Source organism: Felis catus, chromosome D4, assembly GCF_018350175.1.
Source record: "Felis catus isolate Fca126 chromosome D4, F.catus_Fca126_mat1.0, whole genome shotgun sequence".
NCBI lineage: Eukaryota > Metazoa > Chordata > Mammalia > Carnivora > Felidae > Felis > Felis catus.
This window is the reverse complement of record NC_058380.1, coordinates 6,380,045-6,396,406: the sequence shown is the minus strand read 5'-3', so window position 1 is coordinate 6,396,406 and position 16,362 is coordinate 6,380,045. Positions and strand designations below refer to the sequence as shown.

The window sequence follows — 16,362 nt, the reverse complement described above, 5'->3', positions numbered from 1 at the left end:
GTCTCAGGGGCGGGGCTGCGGCCGGGTGGGGCGGAGCCCCGCCCCGCCCCGCCCCGCCCCCCGCCAGCTCATTAGCGCGAGAACCCGCGCCACCTGCTGTTACAGCAGCTCCGGGGCCACCGCGTGCGGAGGCGCCGCCAGTCTCCCCGCCGGCAGGTAGGGAGCGTCCTTCCCTTATCGGGTGCCCACCGCGGGATTCGCTGGCTGTCCCGGTTGGGGTTGGCGCTTTAAAAAAATGCTCTGTGGACCTTTGGAATGGAGAGGGGAGGCAGACGAGGGAAAGCGTTGCTGGTTGGATGGGGCAATAGAGCAGATCAGCTGCATAGGTTAATAGGAAAAGCTAAAACGTTTGGCCTTACGCCAGGTGGGATTCAGTTTTGCTTCATGTCAGTTTTGTAAGTATAAGTTTCAGCGCGTTCCTGAATATGGCCCTGACTTAGGTAGCAGAGTCTAGGGGGAAATTCCTAGGCTGGAGGTCGGACACCTGGGTCCTCGTCCATCCTCAGCTGCTCTCTGAGTACGTCGTACACCTGCAGCATCTCCTAAGGATCCCCTCCTACTGTAAGATTCAGGAAACCTCAATAGGAGTTCTTCGCGCTGCCTGCGCTGAGGACCTGCAGGAGACCTGCAGGCTCCAAATGGAGCCTTTGGACACATTGATCATGGTCTTTGTCTTATAACACATTGTTCACCTTGTTTGCATCTAAGAAATACCTTGTATGATTATCTGTGGATTAAACAGTCTTCTAAAATGTGATATATCTACCCACACATACTCACAGTATGTATGTGTATATATGTGTATGTGTATGTGTGTGTACATGTAGATACAGTTTTTTTACTGGCTGCATTCCATGTTACTGGGTAACCAGGCAAAATTAATATCCCATTCTGGACATAAAGATTATTTGCAGTGTTTTAAGTATCTTAGCCATTCAGTGAACATCTTTGAATGTAAATCTCTGGGATATTGCTGATTATTTCCTTCAGGCAAACTCTTGTAAGCTTAACTACTTAGGCAAAGAGCCTGAATATTTTAAAGCCCTTTTTTTAAGTTTTTAATGTTTTTAATGTTTATTTTATTTGGGGGGTGGAGTAGGGGCAGAGAGAGAGAATCCCAAGCAGGCTCCGCACCATTAGGGCAGAGCCTGACATGTGTCTCGATTTCCACCAACCATGAAAGCATGATCTGAGCCGAAATCAAGAGTCAGAGGCTCAACCCACTGAGCCACCTTTTGAGGCAAATTGAAAAATCACCTTCAGGATAGTGCCACTTTCCATTGAAGTTGCCAGCAATTTTTAAGGACTATGATAGTCTAAAGAAAAAATTAGCCTTTTTCGGTGGAAGAGAGTAGGCAGAGGTTACAGGACAGTAGTTAGAGTGTAGTCTTACAGGAAGCCACAGAAGTACTGCTGGGATTGGAAGTCACCTGGGAATCATAGAAGAGGTTCTCAGGGTGACCGAGGGAAGGGAGTTGGGCACAGGGTTTAGCTGGGTTTAATAGGTCAACTCTCTTGATCTATTGATGGGGTGGATTTTCATTTTGGAGTTACATTGTCAAACTCTAGGAAAAAAATTTTTTTTGAAAATCAAATTATAGTTCATTTACATCAGGTAAAAGTCAAAGGAAACTAAAACAAACAGATATCAAGACACTGCTTACTCCTACTTATTGAGAAAGGAAGCTTGAATTCTTTTCCATCTTTTCCTCCTACCCTGGCTACCCTTGGGAGATGGAGGGGGTAGCATCAGTTCCAAAGGATTATACTGAGTTCCCCAGGCACAAACCTGCTTCCCCATCCAGAATGAACCATCATTTCTTTCCTAGTTCAAATTTCCTTGCTCTTTGAATGCTCTTGTTGGGGAATCCAGATATACCATCATAGTTTCTTACTTGAGGAAGATGCCAGTGTTCTCTTAGACCAGCTGCCCTGATGTTCCAGAGGGAATCCCAGGCAGGCTCCACACCATCAGTGCAGAGCCTGATGTGGGGTTCAAACTCATGAACGATGAGATAATGACTTGAGTCAAAATCAGAAGTTGGACACTTAACGGACTGAGCCAGCCAGGTGTCCCAGAATGTTCTTTGTCCTCGATCAACAATTCCACTTGGGGAAAGTCTATCCTAGGACCTAGCATGGGGCTGAGCACACAGTAGGCACTTCCCAGATATTTGCTGTATACACAAATATGTATGATATTTTTAAACAATCTTATGCCTAACTATAGGGGAAGTAACCATTATGGAAACAGTAAGATACTTAGGAATATCATTCAGTAAAATGGAAAATGTTTGTATTGTAACACTAAATGAAAAAAAATGAGTGTTAAATGCAGGATAAGGTTATAATTGTTTTTAAAAAAATTCATAAGGGAAAGGACTAGAGGTAAAATATTTGCTAGAATGCTCATAATGGTTTCTCAGTCTTAGCACTGTTGACAGCTTGGCCTAGACACTGCTCTGCTGTGGTGGCTGTCCTGTGCTTTGTCGGATGCTCAAAGACAGCATTCTTGGAGACCAGCAATCCTCACCCCCACCCCACTGCACTTGGACACCAAAAATACGTCCTGGCATTAGCAATTGTTTCCCAGGTTAAAGTAATGGAATAGTGGGTGATCTTTCCCTTCTTTTCTCATTTTCTTCAATGTGTTTATATTATTCTAATAATGAACAAAAAAAACCCAGGAAAATAAATATCATTATTCTCCCTCAACTCTGATGCTTGAGGTTCCAGGGTTCTGTCCCTTCTGCTACTCTGCCTCACAAACATTCTGCAGGTTGGCAGGATGAAATGCTTCACTAAATTCATTTTTATGTTTTTCTGATAAATAAAGGGAAACATATCCATTTATTTGAAAATGTGCACACAGAAACACCAAAGAAATCATTAGTAAGATCATCTACTTTTTTTTTCTTTTTCTCCCATTCTTTCTTTTAAAAATTATAAAAAGGTGAAAACCTGCTTATCATCACTTTGATTTCACTCCTAGAGATAATCACCATCAGCGTGTTGGTATGGATTTTTCTGGGTATTTCCTATGTCTAAATACACACACACACACACACACACACACACACACACAGATTTTTCTTTGTTTTCACTACAGTAGATTTCTGCTACATATACTGCTCTGCAAATTATGTTCTACAGCTTTGCAAAGTCACTACAATTCTATCCTTAATGGTATTACATTGTATGACTATAACAAAATTTATTTAACCCTTTAGACTTTCTGGAGTATTCCCCAGTTTGGGGCTAGTGTTAGTAGTAACATCAGTTAACATGTATTGTTTATGTAGGTGTTCTTGTAGGATATATTTCTAGGAGAGGAGGTGAGAGCTCATATATCATATATACATTTAAAATTTTAATGGGCATTACCAAATTGCCATCCCCAAAAGGTTGTATAACTTCACATTCCTACTATTAGTGAGAAAACCCATTTGTCCATTTCTTACAAACACTAAATATTAGGAATCTTTATAATTTTGGCTAGGTTGATAAGTGAAAAATAGTACCTAATGTAAACTTATACTTTTTTAAAAACTGTTGAGATTAAACATTCTTTCCTGTGTGTATATGTCATTTGTACTTCTTATTCTCTGACCTGTATGCTAGAACTTTTTGCTCATTTTCTGTTGAGTTGTATGTAGTTTTCTTTTTGATTTTTAGGAGCTATTTGTGTATTAGCCTAAATCTTCTGTCTTATATATGTGTAGCATAGATTAATTGATCAGTTGTGAGTTTTTGTATGTATACAAGAGGTCAAAGAGACCTTAAGAGGGAAAACTGACTTCTCAAAGTGTGTAAATACATGTATAATACAAGAGGGAGAATGTGTTAATAAAGAATAGAAAGAGTGACTGTGAGTCATTAACATCTTAGTATGAATTGGTTGGAGCCTACTGTTTCTCCTTCTCACTCCTGCTACTTGTAGAACCAATTTTATTGAGAGAATAGGATTTATAATTTGGAATAAGTGAAGGACAGAAGAGGAGATTTAGAAGGATGGCCCCTGGGAGAGAAGTGGCGTGGTTGGGATAGTGATATAGAAGGCTTGAGTAGTTAAGGGTAGGATGAAAATATTCAGGTGCCATGGAGGGGGAAAAAAAGAGTTAAAAGGTGGAGGTGTGGAAGTCAGACTCTCCTTTGAAATTTTTCACAGGGCAGGTTTGGATTTCCAGATATGTTCCACTGCAGAAAAAACATGAAATAGTTGAGAGGGTTTAGTGTAATATTTTCTCCTTGGCGTCTTTTGAGTTCTAGTATAAGTTATTTTCAGACCTTGTAATTACATTTAAAGATTCTGGGAAGGGAAGGAAAAATAAGATAAAAAGAGAGAATGGGACAAACCATAAGAAACTCTTAAACACAGAGAACAAACAGGGCTGCTGGAGGGATGTTGGGTGGGGGGATGGGCTAAATGGGTAATGGGCATTAAGGAGGGCACTTGTTGGGATGAGCGCTGGGTGTCATATGTAAGTGATGAATCACTGAATTCAACTTCTGAAACAAAAAAATAATAATAAATAAAGATTCTCACCATAGTAACTTTTTTCCATTTTGCTTTATATGACTGTGATATTAAGTAAAGGTATTAAACTTCTAAATTCCCTATTGCACTTCCACATTTATGAATCAGGCATTGTCTGGTTATCAGAAGACTATTTCAGTGAGAACTGCCAAGACCTGTCATCATTGAATAAAGCATTTTTCTTTTTGTGTTTTCCATAATTCGGTCACTCCAGAAAAATGAGGATATTTAGTGTCTTTGCATTCATGGCCTACTGTCATTTGCTGAAAGGTAAGACACCAGATCGTTTCATTAGGTTCTGTATTTGAAATATTTTACCATAAGTTAAAAACTAAAATAATTATTTTAAATGGATGTCATTTTTTTTTTAGAGGACATTCTGTTTTTTCCTTCTTTATTTCATAAACCCATTTCATTGGCCAAAGATACGGGGAATATGGTCAAACTGAAAGAAAGAAAACTTATCCATTAGCTATTTGTCTATTACCCATTATCCATTTCCCAGGGATAATTCCTGAAAATATCTGGGGAAATGGTCTATGTATGTACTTTTATTCATTTATTTTAAACAAGAACAGGATCGTTATATCCACCTTCCTCTGCAACCTGCTTTTCCCAGTGAGTATATTCTACAGAAGAATTATAGTATACGTTGAAAGTGCCAGGGTAACACAGTACTGGCATCCTCCTGAGACCCTCCCTAAATCTCCATACCTATGTACCTCTGGCTGGACAGCTGGTCAAGAGTTTAGGACAGTAAGAAAAGAGGACTGTTGGAATCTATCATTCAGACTGTCTAGAAGGTAAATAGGTATCCAACAAAAGGATATTATGGGGGTATCTGTATGAAACCAAGTCTTCCTGGTTATAAGTACACCATCACCATGTCATATTTCTACAGTAATATACGTTTATGATTTGGGGACAGCAGCTTGTTTAGTGGATTTTACTATTCTGACTCATGGATGAGATTTAGGGTTCCAAAGTGTGCTCCAAAGCCACTAGATAAAATATGTATTTTAGGAAAGTAAGTCCTTGAACATAATGATCACATAAGTGACCAGATAAAGTGTTTGTAAACCCTGCATCAGTCTGCAAATTTTTTGAGGAGTTTCCCATCTTCTGAAGACTGATCATCTTTCTCTTCAGCGTTTACGATCACAGTGTCCAAGGACCTGTATGTGGTAGAGTACGGCAGCAATGTGACAATGGAGTGCAGATTCCCCGTAGAAGAACAATTAGACCTGGTTTCACTGATCGTCTACTGGGAAATGGAGGATAAGAAAATCATTCAGTTTGTGCAAGGGAAGGAAGACCTGAAAGTTCAGCACAGAAGCTACAGTCAGAGGGCCCAGCTGTTGAAGGACCAGCTCTTCCTGGGGAAGGCCGCGCTTCAGATCACAAACGTGACCCTGGAGGATGCCGGGGTTTACTGCTGCTTGATTGGCTATGGCGGTGCTGACTATAAGCGGATTACTTTGAAAGTTCATGGTAAGAGTAGTCCCCAGGTGAAGAGGGCCCAGTCTTGATGAAAACCGTATCCTGGTGCTGGGGACATTTCCTTCTTGCAAGTGGACCTCGATATCCACGGTGTCAGTCTGTTCATTCATTCCTTCACACACTCATCAGGGAGCATTATGGGAACACTTCCTATTCAGCAACCCCCAGGAATCTAGAGCCAAACATGGCAGGGCCCTTTTTCAGTTCTCCTAAATATAAATTTCTAGTATTTACTTTTTTATTATTGTGAAAGTAATATATGTATTTGAAAATAATTCAGATACTATGGAGGGGAGTAAAATGAATTACAAAAGTGCCCTTCCTCCATTCACTGCCATTTTCCATGGCACACAAAGATGGCAACCACTGTTCGTGTGTCTCTCCAGGAATTTTTTTATTCCACTATAATTTCTTAAAATTTTATGAAGTCTGCCATCATTTTTCTTCCTTTATGCCTCTCTGTGTCAAGTCCCAATTAATATGTTAAAAACAAACCCCACTATAAGGTTTACATTCAGAAAGACTTGAAGTCAGTCTATGTAGGCAAAAAATAATCCTACCAAATACAAAGGAAACTATTCTCCAGAGACAGTGTAAACTAGGCTCATTGGGCATATATTCATCTTGAAAATATGTACCACTGTTATCTTGGAGTGTTGCAGAGGAACTGTGAATATCAAATTCCTGGGTACTGACCCATAGATATGTCATCAGGTCACTTAGGTTCAAAGTTTTGCATTGCCACTAGCTAAGAAAAGGAAAACACCTTCAACACCTTACTTGACCCCTACTGCTTTCACTGTTTAGATTCACAGAATTGAAACATGAAAGGATCCCAACTAAGAGAAACTAATCCAAACTCCCAAAGAACAGAAATCTCCCCTAAGGGATCTTTTGCTCACATGCTTTCCACAGCAACATCCTGTCCATAGGCTTATTGAAATTATTATCTGATACTAAGCTGAAATCTGTTCTCTCTAGTCATAGTTTTGAGATTATCTGCCTGCCTTTTTTGTTTACATGATGATCTTTTAGTATGTGACCAGAATCTAATCATTACCCTCCTTGCTCTTTCCATTCCTGGTTTACCCACCTTCCATTGGAAGATCAGTTTTATAAGTAGAAAAAGTTTATCATAAAGGGATAACTGATCATTATAAACTCAAAATCAAAATTTTTTAGGAATTCGGAGAAATGCATCTATTTTATGGCACATTACTGAGTTTCTGATTCTGGATCAATTAGTACTAATGTTGTCAAGAAGACGTCACTTGTCTTGGGAAGTAGATCTAATTTTCATTATATTTTACCATATACTTCCCCAGAGCAGCAAGCTGGTGAGATCCCAGGTTGGGATTTTCAACTTTCCTTCAGTCTGTCAGCAAATATCAGGCACTAACTGTTTCATGGCATTGAAGAAATTATTAAGACTTAGCCCCATGAATGGCCAGCATGGCTGGATCTGGGTTGGAGAAAAAGAGCAAAACCCTGTGGTCAGGTAAAAGGAAGTATAGGGTATAAATTTCTGCTTCCAGAAAAGAGGGTCTCTCATCAGCCGTTAGCGGGTATGCAGAGAGTGGAACAGTTGTCCTGTAGCGAGTGTGAGTGTTCTTTTAGGTCCTCTGGGCTCCGTAATGTCCCTTGTTGATCTGTGACTTCCTTTGCTATGGTTCAACATAATAGAAAACCTTATAGCCTTGATGGTTTTTCCAAGGAAGGGTTCCTAATGGAACAAAGCAGATGAACATCCAGGTTTGAGGGTCTGATTTATTTTTGTTTTTTAAAGTTTATTTACTTATTTTTGAGAGAGAGAAAGAATCCCAAACAGGTTCCATGCTGTCAGCACAGAGCCCAACACAGGGCTTAATCCCACGAACTGTGAGATCATGACCTGAACTGAAATCAAGAGTCGGATGCTCAATTGACTGAGCCACCCAGGCACCCTGATTTGTTTTGACCATTCCATTTTGTATTATAAATTACTATATTTGGCACCCTAGTCCCATCCCTCTTGTCATCTATACACAGTGGTCTTGGGTGTTGAGTTGAACTACACTTGAGAGCAAGCCAGCCACCAAGCTTCACATGCACTGAGGCAGAGTCGTTCGTGGAAATGTCCTCTTTCATGAGCTTCACAACTCAAGCAGGTTAGAATTCCTGAGTCATCTCCATATGCAAATGATTTCACAGTAATGCTGTCAGGTTCCTCTCCCCATCACTGTCGACCTGAGTTAACAGCAGCTTTCCCACAGAGAGTTTACTCACCCTGGGATTTTAAAGGGGAAGCATTTCAAAACTGAAATGTGTAAGAGTTTAGTTTTAGGTTAACTCAATTATTATATAGTTACCCTGATAAAGCTCATTTGTTCATACAAACCAAGGATTCATGTTGTCATTCCCCACCAACCCCATTTCTCCCCCCAGATTCACCAGCCATCCCCATTTAGGTGTTCTCTGTAGTGTTCCTCCCCATCTAATGTATCACAGAACATACTTATCCCCATCTAACACATCATATAAATGTGCCTGTTCTGTTTGTTATCTCTCTCCTCTTTCTTGAATATATTTCGCACAAAGGCAGAGATTTTGGTTTGTTTAATCACTGTTTTATCCCTAGGACTTGGCATACAAGAAGAGTGTGACAAGAACACACACACACACACACACACACACACACACACACACAATATTTGTTGAATGGGGTGCCTGGGTGGCTTAGTTTGTTAAGCATCTGACTCTTGATTTCATCTCAGGTCACGATCTCATGGTTCATGAGATCGAGCCCCACGGTGGGCTCTGTGCTAATAGCATGGAGCCTGCTTGAGGTTCTCTCTGCCTCTCTCTGGCCCTGCCTGGCTCTCTTGTGCATGCACACATTCATTCGTATTCTCTCTCTCTCTCTCTCTCTCTCAAAATAAATAAACAAACATGAAAAGAACATAAAAAATATATTTATTGAATGAATGAATGAAGTATTTTCTCAAATAGGATAAGCATAACCTTTTTGAAACATGAACAAGTTTGAATATGTGAAAATTTATTTCTGAGTCTGTTCATGAGGAATTGTCAGTACTTTCTGAAGAAGACTGTCTGAGGACACTTAAATAGAGGTAGTAAGGAGAGGAGCAGCAGCAGCTCTAGTAGCTGTCCTAGTAGTAACTGACACGCATGTAGTAGCTACTGCATCCCAGGCCCTGTCCTAAGCACTTTTCCTATTTAACTCACTTAATCCTCAAATGACTCTATGGGGTAGGAGGTCCATCATGGGGTAGGAGGATGCATGTTTTCATATTCGACTATCTCTGCAATCTAAGTGTGTCTTTCAATAGATGCCATCTTGGATTCAGTGATGGGTATGGTGTGATTCTCATTTTATGAATAAAGAAACTGAGCTCCAGGGCACCTGGGGGGCTCAGTTGGTTAAGCGTCTGACTTCGGTTCAGGTCATGATCTCACGGTTCGTGGGTTCGAGCCCTGCGTCAGGCTCTGTGCTGACAGCTCGGAACCTGGAGGCTGCTTTGAATCCTGTGTCTCCCTCTGTCTCTGTCTCTGCCTCTCCCCTGCTTGCAGTCTGTCTCTGTCTGTGTCAAAAGTAAATAAAACATTGAAAAAAATATTTTTAAGAAACTGAGGTCTAAAGAAATTAAGTAATTTACCCAAGTTCAGCTATTAGGTGGTAAAGCCAGGTTCTGAACTCAGGTAATCTAGCTCTTAAGTCTCTGTCCTTAATGACCAGGTTTTACCCCTTGTATTTATCCCTCCATGGTATATATGGAATTGTATATTGACTTCAAAACTACTGTGAACTTTTCTTGGTCTTGATATGACCACTGGATTAGCACATGTGTGCTCTATATCTAGTAAACCAGTAGTCTGTAAATGTTTTTGATAACCTACCCCATCAATAAAGTAGATTAGCTAATATGTGTGTGTAGTTATAAAGGATGTACTTGTGCTAATATAAAGGATATAGCATAAGAAATTGACTTTTTTAAAAGGTAAAAGAAGTTGAACATCGCTAATTTCATATGGTTCAACCTACTGCATTGTGCATTCCATAAATGTACAAAAATAGGGGACTCTGGGGTGGCTCAGTCGGTTAAGCATCCAACTTCAGCTCAGGTCATGATCTCAGGGTTCGTGGGTTTGAGCCCCACCTAGGGCTCTGTGCTGACAGCTGGGAGCCTGGAGCCTGCTTCAGATTCTGTGTCTTCCTCTCTCTGCCCTTCCCCTGCTCACATTCTTTCTGCCTCTCTCTCAAAAACAAACATTAAAAATATGTACAAAAATAGAAAATTTTAAAGGATGGAATAAAAATTTCACATACCATATTTTTAATGCCTCACTAATTATGATGATTCACTATCATTAGCTAATACTTCAAGGTGAAGTTCATTGTTAACAAAGTGGATGGTCTTGACAATCTTGAGGGTTTTTTTCAGTTTCAGGTGTACAATTTAGTGATTCAACACTTAACATCCAACATTCGGTGCTCATCACAACAAGTGCCCTCCTTAATCCCCATCACCTATTTCACCCATCCCTCCACCCACCTCCCCTCACGTCCCCTCTGGTAGCCATCAGTGTGTTCTCTATAGGTTAAGAGTCTGTTTCTTGGTTTGCTTCTCTCTTTTTCTTTATGCTCATTTTTTTTTTTGTTTCTTAAATCCCACATACCAGTGAAATCATGGTATTTGTCTTTGACCATCTTGTTTCACTTAGCATAATACTCTCTAGCTCCATCCATGTCATTGAAAATGGCAATATTTCATTATTTTTTATGGTTGAGTAATATTCTAGTGTGTGTGTGTGTGTGTGTGTGTGTGTGTGTGTGTGTGTAGTGTGTTGTGTGTATATATATGCTGTATCTTCTTTACCCATTCATCACTCGATAGACATATGGGCTATTTCCATAATTTGGCTATTGTAGGAAACAGTATGGAGGTTCCTCAAAAAGTTAAAAATAGAACTACCCTATGCTCCAGCAATTGCACTACTAGGTATTTACCCAAAGGATACAAATATACTAATTCAAAGGTATACGTGTGTTCCAGTATTTATAGCAGCATTGTCTACAGTCTTTAGGTTTTTCAAACCATCACCTTGTCAGGTCCAGTTAGGCATTTACTGTTTTAACTTCATAAAGTGTCATTCCTGCCACTTCCTTGTGGTTTGTGCTTGAATTCTTAGTATTATCTTCCATCTTCAGTTTCTCTGCAGAGAAACTTTTAATTAGTTGTTCATTTTGTAAGCAGGTTCAGTCTACTTAAAATTAGAGAATCTATAATAAGCCCAAAATGAGTCACTATTCTCCCTTTGGTGTTGTAAAACCTCCCTCTTCCCATATGACCCTCATGTGGCATATGAAGTAAGCCCCAGTATCAATTAGCAAAGCTTTAAGCTTAGATTATTTCTTAATTATTATGATAAAAATATGTATAAGTGGAAGTTCTCATATTTTCTTCTTATACCCAAATACATGTGCCCTACTTTAGAGACTGATACCGTGGATATCTAACCATGAGTAGAACCAATGCACTTATTTATTGGGCACTTAGAGGTATACCACATTTATACATTTTCTTAGCATGAAGCAACATTCTCCTTTATTATTCCATTAAAAATTAGAAGAGTAAAAAAGCAAACTTTTTACCTCTAATCCTTTACCATTATCTGTGATTTTACTCTTGAAACTGAAATTGTCCAGAGATCAAGCTCTGTGCTATGTGAACTAGAACCTGTTATGGTAATACTATTGCAGGAGGTATATAATCAGTGGATTGATTGATTGATTTATTATTTTGAGAGAGAGAGAGCGCATGCAAGAGCAGTGTGTGGGGTAGAGGGAGAGAGACCATGTTAAGCAGACTCCACACCCAATGCGGAGCTTGACGTGGGACTCAGTCTCATGACCCTGAAATCATGACCCAAGCCAAAAATCAAGAACCGAGCTACCCAGGTGCCCCAGTGGATTTATTTTTCTTAAAGAATTCTTGAACATAACAGATACAATGTTGAGGACCCAAGTACTCATGAGAACCATTCTTTAAGTGTTTTGAAATTGTCATTATGTTGATTTACAGTGTTTCTATTTGTGGTTTCATTAAGAGCACAAAAACATCACATCATTATTTCAGTTTTGTTTCTGGTTGTTTTGTATCAAATTTCTGTGAATATATCTTATAAAGCCATTGTTAGGCCTTTAGTAAAGGAATGGAAAGTTAAGGCTCTGGGTGAACCGCTAGTGATTTCACTGAAGCATTAGAAGTAAAATAAAGATTACCAGCATAATAATGGCTCGTTACCATGCTTGTAATGAAAAAACATGAATAAAGGTCTTAGGTGATGTAAAGAGACTAAACAATCTACTAGAATAGTCAGTACACATGGTATCTTAATCCTAAAATGGTCCTAAACTGATGAGCTAAATTTTAATCGATGATCTAAAATTTAAACTTTATATCTTGAGTGTAATAATTATTTAAATGATTTATTAAAATAGCCAGCATAGTGGCACCTGGGTAGCTTAGTCAGTTAAGGCATATAACTCTTGGTTTCGGCTCAGGTCATGATCTCATGGTTCGTGAGTTTGAGCCCCATGTGGGGCTCTGTGCTGACAGTGCAGAGCCTACTTGGGATTCTCCCTTCCTTCCTTTCTCTCTCTCTCTCTCTCTCTCTCTCTCTCTCTCTCTCTCTCTCTCTCCCCCCCCTTTCAAATAAATAGATTTTAAAAATAAATAAAATAAATAAAGAATAGCATAAAAATGTTCAAAAAAGTAAGTACCATAATATGGAATTCTGGATGAGATCCTAGAATAGAAAAAGGACCGTAGGGAAAAACTAGTTAAATATAACAAAGTGTGAAGTTTAGTTAATAGTAATGTACTAACATTGGCTCCTTAGTTATGACAAATGTACTGTAAGATGTCAGCAGTGGGGGAACTGGGTGATAGGTATGTAGGGACTCTGCATTATCTTTGGTGTAAATCTTTCTGTAAATCTGAAACTACTTTAGTATCAAAAATAAATTTAACCTTTAAAAAGTATTATCAGGAACACATAGCAGTTTTTATAATGATATCATGCTCTTTTTCATACCTAATTTCTGATCCTTGACCTACAGTTGAAAAAGTGAATATTATGCTAAGTGAAATAAATCAGGTAGAGAAAGACAGATATCATATGTTTTCACTCATATGTGGAATTTGAGAAACTTAATAGAGGACCATGGGGGAAGGGAAGGGGGAAAAATAGTTTCAAACAGAGGGAAGCAAACCATAAGAGACTCTTAAATACAGAGAACAAATTGAGGGTCGATAGGGGGAAGGGGGAGGGGAAATGGGTGACAGGCATTGAGGAGGGCACTTGTTGCTATGAGCACTGGGTGTTGTATGTAAGCAATGAATCATGGGAATCTACTTCCAAAGCCAAGAGCACATTGTACACACTGTATGTTAGCTAACTTGACAATAAAGTATATTTAGAAAAAAGAAGAAAAATAGTAAAAAAAAAAAAAAAAGTGAGTGGCACAAGAAAATCAGATTTTCTGTTTATTAAAGTCTAAGAAAACTGTGCTGGCCAGCTGAAGAGGTTCAATGTTATGAAGATAGATTTATGGCAACAAAAAGAAAATATCCAGGAATAAATTTAAGAAGAAATGGTTTGGCCCTTTGTAAAAATTATAAAGCTTTCCTGGGAAACATACAAAGACTTGAGTAAATGGACAGACATACTTTATATTTGGATAGAAAGACTATTGGTTTCAGGAAGACATTTCTCTTTAAATTAATCTGTACATTTACTTGAAGTCTAAATAAAAGCAATATGATTTTTATGGCAAGGTAGTTGTTCCTGTAAGTTCAAACTTAGCCCAGTTGTGAATAGAAGAGTTGAAGGAGGGGCGCCTGGGTGGCTCAGTCGATTAAACATGCAACTCCAGCTCAGGTCACGGTCTCACAGTTCATGGGTTCAAACCCCGTATTGGGCTCTGTGCTGACAGCTCGGAGCCTGGAGCCTGCTTCAGATCCTGAGTCTCCCTCTCTCTCTGCCCTTCCCCCACTCACACTCTGTCTCTCTGTCTCTCTCTCAAAAATAAATAAATGTTAAAAAATTTTTAAAAAAGAGTTGAAACAGAACTAACAGGGGTTCCCCACTGCTGAGACGTCTGAACATTAAGCTTATTTCTCTGAGAACCAGCCAGAATTGATATTTTTTCTAATGTAGACAGCACCAAGCTACATACACAGTTTTGTCCTAAATAAAAGCCCTGCCTTCTTTTTGCTCATGACCTAGCCCCATATCGAAAAATCAACCAAAGAATTTCTGTGGATCCTGTCACCTCTGAACATGAACTAATGTGTCAGGCTGAGGGTTACCCAACCGCTGAAGTCATCTGGACAAACAGTGCCCATCAAGTCCTGAATGGCAAAACCATCATCTCTGTTTCCAATATGGAGACAAAGCTTTTCAATGTGACCAGCACGCTGAGAATCAACACAACGGCTAACGAGATTTTCTACTGCACTTTTCTTCAAAGATCAAGTCCCGAGGGAAACAGTACTGCTGAGTTGGTCATCCCAGGTAATATTCTGAAATGTCTCAACTAAAATGTGCCTACTGCTGTCCCCTGGCCTCTAGCACGATGCGTGTTCACTGTAGGCATTCATGTGTTAAATAGATGAATGCATGTATTACACTATATTTAAAAAATGCTTCCTCACCTCCACTCATCTGAGTCCTATTGCTATTTAATAAGCATTCAGCAAATATTATTGAACACGCCCTATGTTCCAGTTATCAGGGGTTCATAGAAAAGTAAGACACCATTCAGGCTCTCCAGGAAAAGGAAAAGTTAAACAGATAAGGCAACCCCATTCCATGTAGGAAATGCTCTTGTGGCTAAGGGGGTCTAGGGGAGTATCTGAAAGGAAGACTCAACACAGGCAGGGTTTCAGGAGTCCAGATCTGAGCACATCAGAGCTGCTCCTTTCTTTCCAGGGTTTCTCTGGTAGCAAGCAAATGGAAATCTATCCTATTCTAAATGGTACAGGTCATTTCTCCCCATCTGTCCCCCAACCCCAGATATAGTCTATGACATTCCAACTCAAAGCAGTCTGCTGAGCACGTAAGACATAAGAGACTCAATTTCTGCATGTGTCACGCTCCCTCTACATCAATAACCTGTCAGGCAGGGTTATCCTAGGGGTAAATAAGCTACAGCGTGTGAGAGGGATTTGAGACTCTTGCCTGCACAGACTCCGTTATTGTTTTCCTTACTACCCTACAGAAGTGGGTAAGGTGGGATACAGAGTCTGGTGACAGGCTCAGACCTTTAGAGAGAGACAGGAGAGTACGATGTTAACGTACCCCCAGAGGTGTTCTGAGAAGCACTTCTCAACGCCCCCTCTTCTACTAGATGTTATCAGTAAAGCTTCAGTTACTTAAGAAAAAACAACTAAGAGGGGTGCCTGGGTGGCTCAGTCGGTTAAGCGTCTGACTCTTGGTTTTGGCTCAGGTCATGACCTCATGATTTGTGAGTTCGAGCCCCACTTGGGCTCTGCACTGGTATTGTGGAGCCTCCTTGGGATTCTCTCTCCCTTTCTCTACCCTGCCTTCCCCAGTTTGCATGCGTGCTCTCTCTCTCTCTCTCTCTCTCTCTCTCTCAAAGTAAATAAATAAACTTAAAAAAAAAAACTAAGAAATTAGGTGGAAAGGTCAAACAATAGGAAAAGGTAATTAATACCGGATTGGTCCTATGAATGAAAAGAGCAAAAAAAGTTTAGAAACTTAAAGAGATGCTCTTACTGGGTTATGAGTCACTTTGGTAGGGGCTGCTCTCATGGGCTCCTGCCATTTAAAAGTTGTTTTATGACAGCTTATTTGTGGGAAGGCTTACAGTAACTCGCCTAATTGCTGGTGTTTGTTTCCTCATCTATAACCTGTGATTTTCTTTTAATATCTTACATGCCTAACTCAACTTACTTTGAGATTGAAATAAAATAGATATAAACAGGTTGTAAACTGTAAGCTCTTAAAGAAAGGTTGACCACTGTGTGGTTTTAAAGCTTGAATTAGGCCATCAGGGATCATGACTAATGGTTAGGAGATGGGAATTAGCAGTATCTGAGCATCATGTGCTGAGGGAACCCCTTTTCCTCCTGCACGGAACCCCAGACAGATTGGTGACAGGTACCAGTGATTGGATGGCCCGAGATGTTCAAACTGAGAAACAAAAGGTAGCCTGAAATGGCCTTTAGTGGCGGCCACATGTACGGGGAGGCAGGAGCTCTCTGCCAGGACCAGGTGGCCTTCATGTCCCATCTCCA

At 39.9% G+C, this 16,362-nt stretch overlaps 1 protein-coding gene across 4 annotated transcripts in view; it reads left to right on the top strand.

Annotated features, from left to right (window-relative positions):
• The first annotated feature begins 57 nt into the window (after nucleotides 1–57).
• Nucleotides 58–16,362, top strand: part of CD274 (CD274 molecule) — a 44,901-nt gene continuing 28,596 nt past the window's right edge. For all 4 annotated transcript variants that reach the window (XM_006939039.3, XR_006588480.1, XR_002148002.2 and 1 more), the window contains exons 1-4: nucleotides 58–156; nucleotides 4,752–4,807; nucleotides 5,687–6,028; nucleotides 14,330–14,617. In XM_006939039.3, the coding sequence (XP_006939101.1) occupies nucleotides 4,756–4,807; nucleotides 5,687–6,028; nucleotides 14,330–14,617 (682 nt within the window). In that variant the 5' untranslated portion in view covers nucleotides 58–156; nucleotides 4,752–4,755. The remainder of the gene's footprint in view (nucleotides 157–4,751; nucleotides 4,808–5,686; nucleotides 6,029–14,329; nucleotides 14,618–16,362) is intronic.